This window comes from Natrix helvetica (assembly GCF_964273705.1).
Source record: "Natrix helvetica genome assembly, chromosome: 1".
Taxonomy (NCBI): domain Eukaryota; kingdom Metazoa; phylum Chordata; class Lepidosauria; order Squamata; family Natricidae; genus Natrix; species Natrix helvetica.
Window position 1 is genome coordinate 46816264 of NC_138548.1, and position 17360 is coordinate 46833623.

At 43.3% G+C, this 17360-nt stretch overlaps 1 protein-coding gene across 1 annotated transcript in view; it reads left to right on the forward strand.

The window, feature by feature from the left end:
• The first annotated feature begins 6806 nt into the window (after positions 1-6806).
• LOC309386119 (cation channel sperm-associated auxiliary subunit beta-like) overlaps positions 6807-17360 on the forward strand; it is a 106670-nt gene continuing 96116 nt past the window's right edge. The window contains exons 1-2 of the mRNA XM_081941160.1: positions 6807-7001; positions 11664-11833. Coding sequence (XP_081797286.1) covers positions 6926-7001; positions 11664-11833 — 246 coding nt within the window. The 5' untranslated portion in view covers positions 6807-6925. The remainder of the gene's footprint in view (positions 7002-11663; positions 11834-17360) is intronic.

A 17360-nucleotide genomic window follows, 5' to 3' on the forward strand; every position in this document is an offset into this window, starting at 1 on the left:
AATCCAGACTTCTGTGGTTGATGCCTTCCTGCAAAGGAATCTGAATGCTTCCACAAAGTCTGGTCTTTTCATTTCCCAACTGCTCTCCTGTAGTCTCAGACTTCCTTGTTTAAAGTCTGCTGTAGATTTTGAGTTTCCATTGGAGCCCTGATCTCGTTTGCTCCAGCCAGCCCCAGATACGGAAGAAAATCCTGTCTTCTGTTTCTGGCTAAAGAGGTAACTTCCATCTTACTCTTCTTCTGTCTGGATGCCAAGATAGCAAAAACTGATTTCCAACACTTTCATATCAATTTCATTACTGAGATTCTTTCAATCTCTTGGCCATCACTTGTTTCTTGGCAGCAAATGACTAAATAATATATAAGATATAGGTCATCTGTGTTTTTGAATCTGGAATAAAGGCAAGGGTCAGATTTATACCTTGCACAAACTCTTCCTTGACAAATATAGTATATAGTTTGTCCTTCCATTCCAGGCTTTAACTGATTGCTTCAGGCTGTAGATGCTCTTCTGAATTTGAACACCAGATCTTTTTCCCCAGATCCCTCAAACTTGTTTGGCTGCTGCATGTAGACGGCGTTCTTCATTTCTTCATGCAGGAATACAATCTTTTCATAAAGGCAATATCTCATTAGAGAAGCTTTGGACTTTGATTTCTACACCTGAATATGATGATAGTTCCTTAAGGTACCTTATTCTCTGCAAAACAAGTAGTTGAAGTATTTTGGTAGTATCAACAGCAAATAGATACCCACATAATAAACCTGCATACAGGTAGCATGGAATTTGGGAGATAGCTTACCTCATCTGGGAATAGTCCCCAACTAATGTTGCTCCATTCTCCTGAAAGTCTATCTGAGAGGTTCAGAATGGGTCAAGGTGAATTCCTGACTTTCACAACATAATGCAAATTGTTCATCATGGGCATGCCAGTGGATTTCCTACAGACTGAACCAGAGGTGCCTTTGTTCTTATCCTGCTGAAAGAGGGATCAGCCATATGTGCAGTTAGTTGCCTTTTTCCCTTTTGCCTGCTCAGACTGCAAAGATGTGGAGCACCTGCAAACAGGAGAAATGACGAGGTCACTCCCTGCAAAAGAGAAACAATGAAAGTGAAACCTTGGGTTGTATTTTTACTGTGGTACACTAGGTCCAATATCTGGCATTATGCAATTGCACTTTATAACCCCTGATAGCCTTTGCAAATTCATGAGCTTGACATACAGCTCAGGGCTCTTTTGGACTCTGAGAAAGCATCACCAAAACAGAATTTTTTTCATCCTTCCCCCCTTCTGTCTTCACCTCTTTCATTGCCAAACAAAGGACTATAATCTGAAAAAAGGGATTTATCTACCTGTCTTCCTTACATCTGTACCTTGAGTTTTATAAAAAAGAAAGATAATTCTTCAAGATCTATTACAAACATATAAATTAGGTGGCCATTACAAATTACTATCCACTGCTTCCAATAAACATGGTAAATCAGAGGAGAGCTTACAATTTGATTTGGATGAAAGAAGGGCATGAGCACATTGACACGTGATATGACAAATATGAATATCCAATAATGTCCTATAGTCTAATTAACTGTCCAGCTGTATTTTTCAGATTTTCAGATGAATTAGACATTTTCATGCAAATATGTAGTAGTTTATCTGAATTACATGTTGATTTTTTTCCAGAAAAAGCCATCAGTTATACTCATGCAACAGAAACGTATTTCAGCTCCTGTGCTGATATCGGATATTTGGAATAACAGATTTCTAAAGAAGGCATGCAGATGCATTCTGCAAAAAGTCAGTTCTTTTCTGGGAAGCACCTAGAAGTGCAAAGAAGTTCCAAGATTTTCTAGGCTTTGCCAACTTTTATTGAAGATTTTTCACTGATTTGGTGCAGTACCCAAGGAAATCCTCAGAACCAGTAGTGGGATTCAAAAAATTTTTCTACCGGTTCTGTGGGTGTGGTTTGGTGGACGTGGCATGGCTTGGTGGGCATGGCAGGAGAAGGATACTGCAAAATCCCCATTCCCTCCCAATCAGCTGGGATTCGGGAGGCAGAGAATAGATGGAGGCAAGGCCTGTCAGAGGTGGTATTCACCGGTTCTCCAAAATACTCAAAATTTCCACGACCGGTTCTTCAGAACTGTTCAGAACCTGCTGAATACCATCTCTGACTGGCCCCATCTGTTCTCTGCCTCCTGAGTCCCAACTGATCGGGAGAGAATGAGGATTTTGCAGTAACCTTCCTCTGGAGTGGGGAGGGAATAGAGATTTTACAGTATCCTTCCCCTGCCATGCCTACCAAGCCACGCCCACAGAACCGGTAGTAAAACAAATTGAATCCTACCGCTGATCCAGATATACAGTTAAGCTAAGTGCAACTTTATTCATTTACTTCACTAAGCAACAGTTAAAGATGATACAAAGATAGTTTGTGTCAAAAATTAAATGGGGGGAGGGGGAAGAAATATTGCTGTTTTAGCCATGCTCTGGCTAAAGTAGCCCTTAAATAACAAGGTCAAACCCAGTTTTGGACATTGCATAAAAATGAATATATGTTTCTATGCTAGCAGAGACTCTGCCAATTGAAAAGTGAACTTGTAAACAAATATACAATACAATACAATAGCAGAGTTGGAAGGGACCTTGGAGGTCTTCTAGTCCAACCCCCTGCCTAGGCAGGAAACCCTATACCGTTCCAGACAAATGGCTATCCAACATCTTCTTAAAGACTTCCAGTGTTGGGGCATTCACAACTTCTGGAGGCAACTTCTGTTCCACTGATTGATTGTTCTAACTGTCAGGAAATTTCTCCTCAGTTCCAAGTTGCTTCTCTCCTAGATTAGTTTCCACCCATTGCTTCTTGTTCTACCCTCAGGTGCCTTGGAGAATAGTTTGACTCCCTCTTCTTTGGGGCAACCCCTGAGATATTGGAAGACTGCTATCATGTCTCTCCTAGTCCTTCTTTTCACTAAATAAGACATACCCAATTCCTGCAGCCGTTCTTCATATGTTTTAGTCTCCAGTCCCCTAATCCTCTTTGTTGCTCTTCTCTGCACTCTTTCTAGAGTCTCCACATCTTTTTTACATCGTGGCGACCAGAACTGGATTTTACATCGTGGCGACCAGAATTCATTCACCTACCCCTTTTCCCTGGAAAATAAGATCTCCCTGGATAATAAGCCCTGTGTGGTCACAACCAACAACCCGGATGCCCTTTGCTGGTGAACCCCAGGTGGGGGTTGGGGTGGGTCTTACTATAAAGTTGGCTTTTAGTGGAAGTTGATTATATAGGAATGTTTTTTAAAAAGTTCACACTGAGTTGTATTTGCTGATTTGATATCCATTTTTCTGGTTAAGTGAGATCCTTTAATCGTTCTTCACTGAATGACAAAATAAAGTGATAATGAAAAATTGCTACCTAACTGACTGGGTGGAGTCACTTTAGCCCCACTCAATGACATTCCTTTTTCATTGTTTTAGCCAAAGCAGACCTTTGTTTGTTTGGAACTAAAGCAGAATTCACCTGGTAACCCCACCAGGATCACTTGATAGAGTCAGTTGGCCAAGTTAAAGTACTGTAATTGCACAACACATTTCTCTCTCCCTCATGGTTCAGCGTAGTATAAACAGTGAACAGGGCCAAGTATTATTTAAATCACCTTTATCTGCATGTGTTTTTTTAATACTGACTGGATTCACTCATCATTTCCTGGCTTGGAACCAAACCCGTCAGAAAATAGAATCCTTACGGCCTTAAGCATGAGCAACATTTTTAAGACCTGCAATTGGTATTTAAAGGAAGGTGTCAGAGATATTGGGAAAAGGGCTTCAAAGCCAGAAAGAGTATGCATGTCAGAGCATACAGAGAAAGCTCTCTTGCAAAGGATCACGGAAGAGTCGGATGAATCTCACTCAGTCTTTGAGTCTGTGATGGGGGCCAAAGCATAGTGGGACTATGACTAGGGACAAAAGTTGAATGGGAGAATGCATTTAGTGAAATATAGTTGACACTATTATTCATAATCTTCTTCTGTAAGCCTAAACATTAGCTTTAGATAATTTATTTATGTCCTTTCATTTGTTTTCATTTATATCCCTCTTCTTCTCTAAGAGTTCAAGGACATTTATTTGTTGCCAAAATAAATTGCCAGGAATTAACCTTCACTATAAATATAGTTTATTTACTTTACTGCCCTATAAACAAATAGAGTTTCCAAATTAGCTCTGCCAGTTTATATTTAGGAATTATATTCTGCAAGGGGACTGTCTCATGCAATCTTCTGCTTCCAATTGAAATCATTCTGAAAATCAACTGTCTGGATGTCCATCATTGTTTAATAGTCCTCAACTTAGGACAACAATTGAGCCCAAAATTTACTTTGCTCAGCAGGACAGTTGTTAAGTGAGTGTTGTCCCATTTTATCACCTTTCTTGCCATAGTTATTAAGTGAATCACTGTGGTTGTTAAGTTAGTAACACTAACTTCACTAGCTTCCCAATTGACTTACTTGTCCAAAAGTTTGAAAATCTGATCATATGACACACACACCCGGGAGACTGCAATCGTCATAAATACATGACAGCTGCCAAGTGTCCAAATTTTGATCACATGACTGCAGGGATGCTACAATGGTCATAAATGTGAAATATGGTCATGTCACTTTTGTGCTGTTGTAACTTTAAGGGAATGGTTGTAAGTCAAGGACTACCTGCAGTTTGATCTGCTCATATAACATGATGTTTGGAAGAGAAACTGCATCCTTCTAACTGCCTTTCTGAAGATTCAAATGTAAGAATCAGTTAACTGGCTCTTTCAAAGGCCCTACAAGGGGGTGGGGCAGGAAGAACTCAGCAAAAGCGCAAGGGAGAAGACCCCAGGAAGTAGAGAAAGGTATTGTTCGTCCTTGCCCTATGTTTCTCATAGATATTTGACTACCCACCATTAATATCATCAGCCAGTTGTTATAGCACTCTGTCTTTCAAAAGATATACCATTACAAGGTAGATCTACTAGATAATCCTTCTGTTAACAAAGCTGCATCTCATTTAATCTCTCCTATTAGTAAAGCCAGCCCTGGCCAAGTTAGGTAAGATTTATATATTTCATTCCTTATTTATTGCTTGTAGCTCAATGTATTTAGGACATGATGATTCCTTATTTATGTCACACCCTCAACTCAGTAATTCTACACATATTAAGGTTAACCTTAACCTCACATATTAAGGTTAAGGTTTAGACAGCAAGTAAAGCAACATAGATAAAACACTAAGAACAAAAATAAATATTGTTCCTTGGCAAAAAAAAAGATTGAAAAAAGCAAAATAAAGGGATTAAAAGAGAGAATTTTAGGCACAGAATACCATCAGGGAGCAAATCAGCACCCCCAACCCCAGGAAAGAGCCATCAGGGCGATACTGTTCCACAGCTGCAGAGAAAGCACTTCAACCCCTCTCATCTGTTTCCAGAACAATGACATCTGTCTGGGTCCGTGAAAAAATATAGTTGGGAGGAAGTCCGTTTATTAGGTCATTGCTACTTTGCAGTAAGTAGAAAGTGCGATTTTGTTTCCTCCAAAACCTGGTTGTATAAGTCCAGTACTTTGCTTTTACTTATGGGAGATTTACAGACATTCACTAGTAGTAGGAAAAAATGGAAAGTCAGTGGGGTGTGGTAGACAAGGTGCAATGCTATAACCTGGTGGTCCCCATTCTTACCAGTTCTGCGGACCAGTGGTGGTGGTGGTAGCAGGGGGAGAAAGGGGGTAGTTTCGTGTGCGTGCCCTCCCTTCTCACTAGTCCCCATTCTTTTTCCAAATATTTATGCACCTTGGAACCCACTCCTACACTTTCTTGTTTGACACTACCAAACCTTTCTTTCTTTATTTTTTTCTTTCTTCTTTCTTTCTTTCTTTCTTTCTTTCTTTCTTTCTTTCTTTCTTTCTTTTTCTTTCTTGTTTCTTCTTCCATCTGTCCGTCCATCTGTCCGTCCATCCATCCATCCATCCATCCATCCATCCATCCATCCATCCATCCATCCATTCAATCATCTATCTATCTATCTATCTATCTATCTATCTATCTATCTATCTATCTATCTATCTATCTATCTATCTATCTATCTATCTATCTATCTATCATCTATCTATTTATCTATCTCCATCTGTCTGTCTGTCTGTCTGTCTATCTATCTATCTATCTATCTATCTATCTATCTATCTATCATCTATCTATCCATCCACCCATCCATCCATCAATCCATCCATCAATCCATCTTTTCTCTTACATTATACTATTGTTGCCTTGATGCTACAAAGATTAAAGTGGAAAGAACACACTGTTCCTTTGTTAGGTCCATAACAATTTTGTGGCAATGAAGAGCTGATAGGTTCATAGAAGAAAAAGAAATAGGATTCATTGAAATGTTGTGGCTTCATTCCAACATGCCTAAATTGTAGTTTAAAGATTTAAAAAGTGGGGAAGAGAACTATTGTAATACTATTCTATTGGGTCAGAAGGAGAGGAGAATGTACTTCTACCAGCCTAAGCAGAAATCAAAAAGAAGGTGTTTTCAGGAGATAATATAAAGATAACCTGGAGAAGAGGTAGGGGACCTGGTGGAAAAAACAGAGCAGCCGGGAGATTTCAACTGGATTTTTAAAAAGGAAATTACTTATCTCCTGAGGACAGCACAGCCTACCCGCCTGGTCTAAACAGGTATGTAACGTATGAACCAGCCACTGGATCAGAGGATGCAGCACAGTAAACAGCAGTGTGCTGAAGTGCCACCTGCGCATGCAACGCACATAAAAACAGATGCAGCTGGGATTGCACTCTTGGGGCTACCATCTTGACTTTATTTGACCATGTCTGGAACAGAAAGTAAAGGTTCATATTCACATTTTCTTTTCTTTTCTTATGTCATAGATGGAGCTGCTACGGCTTTATATTTTGCTTGGAGCTGTTTTGAAACTTTCTTCAGGCATTACCTACAATAAAAGAGGCAAGTTGTGATTTCAAATTAATTAATTAATTAATTAATTAAACTTCTAGACCGCCCCCTCTCCCCGAAGGGACTCGGGGTGGTGGCCAGGTACAAATTTAAAAACCATACAGTCGATAAAATACATAACTAAAATTGAATTAAATATCCCCTGTACAAATTTATAAAAATTAAAAAATTAAACCTTAAAACCAAAACTGTAAAATTTAAAAATACAAACTGAGGTGGGAAAGCTGGAATTAGGCCAGGCCGGCTAGGTGGAACAGGTGGGTTTTGAGTTTCCGTCGGAAGGAGCGGAGGTCCGTAGTCGTTCTAATGTCAGGGGGAAGGTCATTCCAGAGGGTCAGGCCCATCACAGAGAAGGCCCTTCCCCTGGGCGTCGCCCGCTGGCACAGCCTAGTGGACGGCACCCGGAGGAGTCCCTCTCTGTGTGAGCGAATCGGCCGAAGGGATGTATGGGGCAGGATATGATCCCGCAAATAGCTAGGTCCCGTGCCATGGAGCGCTTTGAAGATGATAATCAACACCTTGAAACTGCATTCACTCCTGATTGTTAGAATGATCAAAAGGAGAAGATGGACCCTCAGGCTAGGGAATTTGCTCATTGTTCTCTTTCTTTGCCTGTTTATGCCATAGGAAGGCTCGTGCTGGCTTTTTGTGCTTTTTTGTGATGTCCCGGGCAGCTACAATGACCATCAATCATGTTCTTGACACTATAAGGAAATTTTGCTTTAAATGACAGCTGAAATCATGCTTGTTAGGTTTCATAATGGATTCTATTTCAGTTTTTGTAATGTCCTTGTTTTATTATGAGATCTCATTGGCTTTGTCAAATTGTTCTTGAATGTTTTTGTTTTACTTTACTTGATTTCAGATCACTTTTACTCTGTTCTGTTTTCCACCTGGTTCCATTTTCTATAGTTACATTCCTTGCAACATAATGACCTCAGGCTATCCTTCTTTAAATGATCTCACCCTGCCATCATTCACCCATTAAACCAAAGTGAATTTTAGTTATACGAGAAGCAATAAATGAATATTGATGTTATAGTAAGAATTATCTATGTACATACGTGATTCCAGGAATTAGAATAAATCCATCTGCGGCACAAATACTAATTGATATAGTATGCATCATTCACCACAAGGGCATCCTCAGCTTCCTGATGAGACTTCTAAAGAATCATATTACGGGTATATCCTAGGTCTAGCAAATCCAGGCTGCAAAAATTCAGATGAACAATGGATCCTGGCAAAGAACCCTTGGCTGCCATCTAGTGGGTTTTCCAGGTTTCTGCCTCCCAGATCTGGCAGTCCTACCGTATGCCTCCTGGAAAAGTTGTCACTGTCTTGCAGATGTAGCTATTGAAAATTTCAAAACAAGACATACAATCTTAGATGTTGTGATAGTAATCTATCTCTTCTATGAATGCATTATGTGGAACCTGTTGCAGCCAGAACTGAAACAAATTAATATTAATTGACCTCAGTGTGTGTCTCTGTGTGTGTGTGTTGCATTTGTGTTGATAAATAAATAAAGGGAGACTTGGATAGATCTATTCCAAGCTATTTAGCTCTCATCAGCTAGCCATACCCTTACTGGGATTCGAACCTGGGCTGGTTTTACATGTTACCCAGTTTTATTAGCCTCTAAGCCACAAACTCTCCTCCCTTATCAGCTGAGGCAAGGAAATGATTAAGCATTATGTCAAAGCACATGGTATGCCCAAATATGGGAGGGAGCATACTGCTTCCCTTTTGCCTTTCATCTCCACCCTAGGAGCCTTCCAGGCAGAAAACCATTTTTGTGAAGCAGTATGTACCCTCCCATATTTGGGCATACCAGGTGCTTTGACATAACACTATGTTTTCTATGTCTATGTTTTCATAGATTTTCACGGGTGTAGGTATGCTGGTCTTGTATTCTTGTTGTATTTGGTTCTTTTCCTGTGCAAGATCTTACACGGGAAAAGAACCTAATACAACAAGACCAGCATGCATACACACACACACACACACACACACACACCCCTACCAGGACAATCATTCTTGCACCACAGTTTTATTAGAAAAGGATATCAACAATCCATTTCTGATCCATTGCAAAATTTGTTATTATTTATTAAGGTGTTCTGTAAATTAAATGTAATTCTTTAAATTAAAAGAATAACTCTCTGCTTGCAATTCTATGGTATCTTAAATCTCTGTAAGCAATTAAGCATTTGATTTGGCCCAAAAGAAGGAGCAAGGAGGCTATTTATGTAAACTAATTTTTACTACAAGCCCAGTGATAATATTAATAGTAAATGACACCAAGAATGTTTTGTCTGTCTGTCTCTGCCTGCCTGCCTGCCTGTCTGTCTGTCTCTGTCTGTCTTTCTTTCTTTCTTCCTTTCTTTCTTCTTTCTTTTTCCTTCCATTTCTCCATGTCTCCTCCATTTCTCTAAACTTTTAATTTGTTTCTCCTTCAGGCTTTCATTTATATTAAACATCAAACATAATGATTGTACAATCTAAGTTTCACTGGTTGCATACTGCTTTCCCAAATCTTGAGCATTAGTCCTAGAATTTGTACATAATCATATTGTAATATAACACAAGAGGAAAAAATACTATAGTAACCTTCAAATTGTAGGGCAGTACTCAGAGTTTAGAAGGTACCCCATAACCTTTTTTGGTCCCAAGGCATGTAGCTCTATCGATTCTTTTGTGTTTCTCACAGCTTAGTCTCAGGGCTACTTCGTTCTCGACGTTACCAAGGCCTGAAAGTGATCATCTTCAATTGCGATGTCCCTGGTATTTCCTTCTGATTTAAGGAAAAGGAATAAAATAATTCAACAAATAAGCCACAACTTGGAAATAGGCCAGGAGAGAAACCTAACATAGAAGAGGGTTGACGGGAAAGTAGTGACAGAATTTTTGAATTCACCATGTATGGAAACCCTAGCGCTTATATGCTCAAATAGTACAGGGGAACAAGAGCTTTTAGTATATTTTGCGGAAATATGCATTAAATTGAAGCATTTTTTCATGACTACTAAGCCAAAGGGCCAGTTTGATCAAAGTCACTCAACATGGTTTGATAACGAATGCAAAGATAGGAGAAAACAGCTCAGGAAGTCACTTAGGAAATACTTAAACAGCCCAAACATGGAATTACAGAAGGAATATATCACCATGTGGCAGAAATATAAGCAGCTAATGAAGAAGAAAAAAAGGCTCTTATACTGATAATTATTGGGCTGGCTTAGAACAGGCAGCAAAGCTGGCCTCACCTACACTCTTCTGGTTGGGGGTCTCAAAAATTATTAAAGATAGAAAATCAATAAGTGACCCAACTATTACTGCAGTAAGTTGGGAGAGGCATCTGGCCACTCCAGCAGTAGCGGAAAATTCTGATGACGTGATGTCTTCTCTTAGCCTGGAACAGAGATATGAAGCCTTACCCCAGTGGGCAGAAGTGTCAATCATGGACGTGAGGCGTTTACTTTCTTCCCTGGAGTCAAAGCTCCAGGACAGGATGAACTCCCGGCAACGTTATTTAAAGAAAACATAACCTGGTGGGCGCCTGCCCTGGTGGGTCTCATTACTTTTATTAATAGAACAGGTTATATTCCTGCTAGCTGGCGCACATCAATAATTATTCCACTACATAAAAAAACCTTTAGGGATAACCCAGATAACTTCCGGTTAATTAGTTTAATTGACCAAGCATTTAATAGTGATTGCCATACCATGTGCATGAATCACACAAGTGGCAAGAAAATAGGGGCAGTCAGGCATAACACAGGTTATGTAGACAGCAGTGACGTGCGGTGAGGTTTATGGCTGGTGAGACAGCAATTTTTTTAGACTTGTGGACGTCAACTTCCAGGCATGCTCAGTTCTGATTTAAAGCGACAGCATTTGTTTTCCTTCTTTCTTTCTTTTCTCCCTTCCCTTCCTTCCTCCCTTGCTCCCTCCCTCCCCCTCTCAAACACACACACACACACACACACACACACACACACAAGTTGGTTTGTAGTGTTTAATTCCATGTAGCTGATTTACAGTGCAAAGGAGGAGTTATTTTTGCCCTGCCCAATCAGCTTTTCTCTTGCATTTTCTTTGATAAAAGGGACGGAAAGATGGTCTTTGAATGAGAGAATCCGTTTTAGTCAGAACGTTCAAATGTAATAAAATGACCTTCCTGTCTCGATCTGTTTCATTGGAAAAGATGCCCCCCTGAGAAAAGAGCCTTTCACGTCTCTGAAAGCCAGTCCGGGTAAGATCCCTCCAGGATGGGCGCAAGTTCGGCTTCCAGAGCGGGCAGTGCGGGCACCGGTGGGCTCCTCCGGGCTCCTGCCTTCCCAAAGCGCGTCCCTGTTTTTGCAGAAAGCAAAAGAACGGAGAAGAAACGGGGAAGCTTTGGGTGTAATATGAGGCCACGTTCACCAGCAAAGGGCAAAACTCTCTTCCACGGTCTCAATTCACACCTGAACCTTCCCCGTTTCTTCTCCGTTCTTTTGCTTTCCGCAAAAACAGGGATGCGCTTTGGGAAGGCAGGAGGCCGGAGGAGCCCACCGGCGCCCGCACCACCCACTCTGGAAGCCCAACTGCCGGCCGGGATTCCCCAGCTCATCTGCTTCCTGGGCTGGCAGCACCTGTCTTACGGGGCGACAGGAGCTGTGAGGGAGCGCCGTGCTCGGCAGAAGGGTTCCCGGGGCTCTGAGCATCCACCTGCCACCACCCACCTTTCGCTCCACAGAGAAGAGCCAAGCGGCGCCGGCCCAGCTCCCCTGACCCTCCAGTCGGGGTCAACCAAGACCGGTCCGGGAGAGGCCAGCCACCCCGTGAAGAATCCTGCCTGGCATCCCTGCTGCCCTCCGCCCTGGGATTCGGCCATGGCACCGCCCGCCAGAGCTATGCGGCATCTGGGGAACGCTTGTCGGGAGAACACCCGAAAGAACAAAGGGAACCTCTGCTGCCGCCCGGGCAACCTGGCCAGCCTCTCTCGCAGCAGCTCTCCGGCACCGAGCCTGGGAGTCCCTGGAGGAGCTTGCAGGGGCTGCAAGCACCGCAGGCTGGACTGGAGCCGGAGGTGATGCCCCTCCAACCGGGTAAAGCGGGCTTCCCTCCCTGCCTCTCCTACCCCCTTCCCTCTCTTACTTCAGCAAACTCTCTCTCAAACAAACAAACAAGCACACACACACACACACACACACACACAAAGCTTCTCTGAAGAAGCCCCACCCAAATGAGCGCCCTCTACTATGAGGCAGGAGAACTGGGTGCCTCCCCTACATCAGGAATTTTTAGGCTTTTAACCCTTGCTTAACTTAAGGGTTAAAAGCCTAAAAATTCCTGACGTAGGGGAGGCACCCAGTTCTCCTGCCTCATAGTAGAGGGCTCTTTTTTAGAGGCTTTTTAAAACAGTTAGGCAGTCATCCATGGTGAGGCAGCAACTAGCTCAGTCTGACCTCAGCTCTCGCCTTTTTCCTTTTACATTTTTTTTCTTTTCATGATGACAGTGGTGAGGCTGTGCCTCCCCTGCCTCACCTGACTGCACGTCACTGGTAGACAGTAAACACAAGGTCAATCAAAATGGACTCAAATGTCTTTACACCAATGCACAGAGTATGAGGAATAAAGAGGGCGAATTAGAAATTCAAGTAAAAGAGGGAAGATACGATATTATTGCCATTACAGAAAATTGGTGGGATGAAACCGACAAATGGAACATACAGCTAGAAGGATTTAGATTATTTAAAAGAAATTGACCAAATAAAAGAGAAGGTGGAGTTGCACTATATGTAAGAAATAATTACCTCTCTACAGAAATAGAGCACAACAATGATGAGAACTATCTTGAATGCATTTGGGTCAATATTAAAGGTTGGGTGGGGGGAATGACATTGCCATAGGTCCAGTGGTGGGTTTCTCCCGGATCGCACTGGATCGCGCAATCCGATTGGAGAATGAACCCGGAAGTAATTTCCTGCCCCGCCCCCTTGGCGTTTTTTGCATCGGGGCTGACTCCCCGCCGCCACCGCTGCACTACCTCATGTTCCTTGTCTTCTGGCTGCGGCCCCACTCCGTGGAAAACATAGGCGCAATTACAGCCTGGAGCAGGAGCAAAGCCCCTTTTCCAACTGGCCTTTCCTCGCTTGGAGGGCTTCAGAGGGAAGCTTCTGCAGAAGCCCGGGCGAGTGACAACAAGTTCCCACCATTACGAAGTCTCGGAGTCTGTAATTTTCTGAGCTGTGCGCGCACGCCTGTTTTCCAAGGCGTGGAGCAGCGGCGAGGCTCTGCGCGGCGAGCGGTGATTCCGGATGCCATCCGGGAGGACGAGGAACGCGAGGGGGGACCATTGATGGCCTCAGGAATCACTGCTCGCCGCGCAGAGCCTCGCTGCTGCTCCACGCCTTGGAAAACAGGCGCGCTCGCACAGCTCAGAAAATTACAGCCTCCGAGACTTCGTAACAGCGGGAACTTGCTGTCACTCGCCCGGACTTCTGCAGAAGCTTCCCTCCGAAGCCCTCCAAGCGAGGAAAGGCCAGTTGGAAAAGGGGCTTTGCTCCTGCTCCGGGCTGTAATTGCGCCTATGTTTTCCATGGCGTGGAGCAGCGGCGAGGTTCTGCGTGGCCGGCAATGACTCTGGGGGCCATCTGTGAAGACGAGGAATGCAAGGGGGACCCTGCCCCCCACTGATGGCCCCCGGAGTCATTACCGGCCACGCAGAACCTCGCCGCTGTTCCACGCTGTGGAAAACATAGGCGCAATTACAGCCCGGAGCAGGAGCAAAGCCCCTTTCCCAACTGGCCCTTCCTCCCTCAGAAGGCTTCGGAGGGAAGCTTCTGCAGAAGTCCAGGTGAGTGACAACAAGTTCCCACCGTTACGAAGTCTCGGAGGCTGTAATTTTCTGAGCTGTGCGCACGCACCTGTTTTCCAAGGCGTGGAGCAGCAGCGAGGCTCTGCGCGGTGAGCGGTGATTCCGTAGGCCATCAACGGTCCCCCCTCGCGTTCCTCATCTTCCCGGATAGCATCCGGAATCACCGCTTGCCGCGCAGAGCCTCACCGCTGCTCCACGCCTTGGAAAACAGGCGCGCGCACAGCTCAGAAAATTACAGCCTCCGAGACTTTGTAACAGTGGGAACTTGTTGTCACTCGCCCGGATTTCTGCAGAAGCTTCCCTTCGAAGTCCTCCAAGCAAGGAAAGGCCAGTTGGAAAAGGGGCTTTGCTCCTGCTCCGGGCTGTAAGCTTCCCTCCGAAGTCTTGGGATGTTCTGAGGAGCCCCCCAAGGAAAAACGCCGCTGCCAGGTAATTAAAAGTACCTCTCTGATTCTGTCAGACTCTGTCAGTCTCTCTCTGATTCCCTCTCTCACTCCCTCTCTCTGTTCCTCTCTCTGTCTGTCTGTCTGTCTCACTCACACACACACACACACACACACTGTGGTCACCTTGTTGAGTGTTCCAATCACATTTGAAACACTCAACAACTGGCCTGCATTTATGGTATTTTGCAGCATTCTGCAGTCATAGGACCAAAATATATGGTTAAAAGCATATATTTTGGTCCTATGACTGCAGAATGCTGCAAAATACCATAAATGCAGGCCAGTTGTTGAGTGTTTCAAATGTGATTGGAACACTCAACAAGGTGACCACAGTGTGTGTGTGTGAGTGAGACAGACAGACAGACAGAGAGAGGAACAGAGAGAGGGAGTGAGAGAGAGAATCAGAGAGAGACTGACACACACACACACACACACACACACAGAGACAGAGAGGGGGAGGGAGGGAGAGAAAGATAGACAGAGAGAGACACACACAGAGTGAGTGATTAAGTGAATGAGTGAGAGACAGACACACCCACATACACACACAGAGTGACAGAGTGAGAGGAAGGGAGGGGAGAGAGACAGAGGGAGAGACAGAGACAGACAGACACACACACACAGAGAGAGTGAGTGAGAGACAGACAGACACACACACACACAGAGTGACAGAGATGGGGGAGGGAGGAGAGAGAGACAGACAGATAGACACCCAGAGAAAATGACAGAGGGAGACAGAGAGGGAGGGAGGGAGGGAGGGAGAGACAAAGAGCCAGAGAGAGAGAGAGAGAGAAAGAAAACAAAAAAAGAAAGAAAGTGGGAGAGAGAGATGAAAGAAAGATAGAAAAAGAAAGAGAACTTATGACCACAATTGAGCCCAAAATTTTGGTTGCTAAGCAAGAGCGTTGTTAAGTGAGTTTCACCACATTTTCCAAGTTAGCCATGCCCACCTGGTCACATGACTGCCAAGCCACTCCCACCAGGTCACATGGCCAGCAAGCCACTCCCACAAAGGAGGCCACACCCACAGAGTAGGTTCCAAAAAAATTTGAAACCCACCACTGCATAGGTCTATACTATAGGCCACCCAACCAAGCAGAGGAAGTAGATGAACTTTTTGCTAGTCAGCTAACTAAGGTATGTAGGAAGCACACCACAATAGTAATGAGAGATTTTAACTACTCTGATATCAACTGGTAAACAAAATCTGCACCAAGTGGAAGATCCAACAGGTTCCTAACAAACCTAGCAGACAACTTTGTTTTCCAAAAAGTAGAGAAGGGAACAAGGGGGTCAGCCACATTGGACTTAATTCTCACTAACAGAGAGGAAATGATAGAAGGTGTTGAAACCACAGACACCCTGGGGGCAAGTGACCATGCAATATTGGAATTCAACATTATGCAAACACAAATAGTAGAACAAAGTAAAACTAGAGTCTTGGACTTTAAGAAAGCTAATTTCAATAAACTTAGAGAGAGCTTGGGAAAAATTCCATGGATGAGAATCCTCAAGGGGAAAACAACTCAAGAAGCTTGGGAAATTTTGAAAAATGAGATTACAAAAGCCCAGTCTAGCACAATACCAATGAAGAAGAAAAATAACAGCTCCCAAAAGAAACCAGCATGGCTGCATAAAGAACTATCTGACAAACTGAAAGACAAAAAAGGTAAGTATAAAAAGTGGAAGGAGGGGGACATAACTAAGGCAGAATATCAGCAAATAGCCCGAGCCTATAAAGATGAAGTGAGGAAAGCTAAGGCTCACAATGATGAAAGGCTTGCCGCAAAAGTAAAAATTAACAAAAAAAAAGCTTCTTCCAACATGTTAAAAAGAAGAAAAAAGTTAAGGAAACAATTGGTCCATTGCTAGGAGAAAGTGGCAAGAAGGTGACAAGCAACAGGGAGAAAGCAGAATTATTTAACTCATGTTTTGCATCTGTCTTTACACAAAGGGATAAAACAGTCCAAACTGTCAAAAACAGCACCACAAAAATCAGATTAGGAACACAAATTGAAATAGGGAAGAAAATGGTAAGTGAGCACCTGTCTACCCTAGACGAGTTCAAATCACCAGGACCGGATGGATTACACCCCAGGGTTCTGAAGGAACTAGCAGACGAGATCTCAGAACCATTGAATTATATCTTTCAGAGATCCTGGAACACCGGGGAACTACCAGAGGACTGGAAAAGAGCTGATGTGGTTCCCATTTCAAAAAAGGGAAAAAAATAGATCCAGGAAACTACAGACCTATCAGCCGGACCTCAATACCAGGAAAGATTCTGTAAAAAATAATCAAGCAACAAATTTGCGAACACCTAGAAGCAACAAAGTAATAGCCAAAAGCCAACATGGGTTTGTCAAAAACAGATCATGCCAGACTAATCTTATTGCATTCTTTGACAAAGTGACAAACTTAGTGGACCAGAGGAATGCCGTCGATATAGTTTACTTGGACTTCAGTAAGGCATTCAATAAGGTAGACCATAAACTACTACTAGATAAAGTAGAAAAAATGTGGGTTAGACAGCATCACCACCAGATGGATTCGTAACTGGCTGACCAACCACACTCAACGTGTAGTCCTAAATGGAACTGCATCTACATGGAGGGAGGTATGCAGTGGAGTACCCCAAGGCTCTGTTTTGGGCCCAGTACTCTTCAACATCTTCATCAATGATTTGGATGAGGGAAAAAATGGGGAACTCATCAAATTTGCAGATGACACCAAGCTGGCAGGAATAGCTAACACTCCAGAAGATAGGCTTAAGATGCAGAAGGATCTTGACAAACTTGAACATTGGGCACTATCTAATAAAATGAAATTCAATGGTGAAAAGAGTTAGGTTCTACATTTAGGCAATAAAAACGGAATGCACAGGTACAGTATAGATCCATGATGGCAAACCTATGGCACGGGTGCCACAAGTGGCACGCGGAGCCATTTGTCAGGGCATGTGAGGCTCTGCCCTGTCAGCTGGCCAGCGCGCATGTGCATGCTGGCCAGCTGAGTTCACCTTTTTAAAAGCCATTTTTCGCC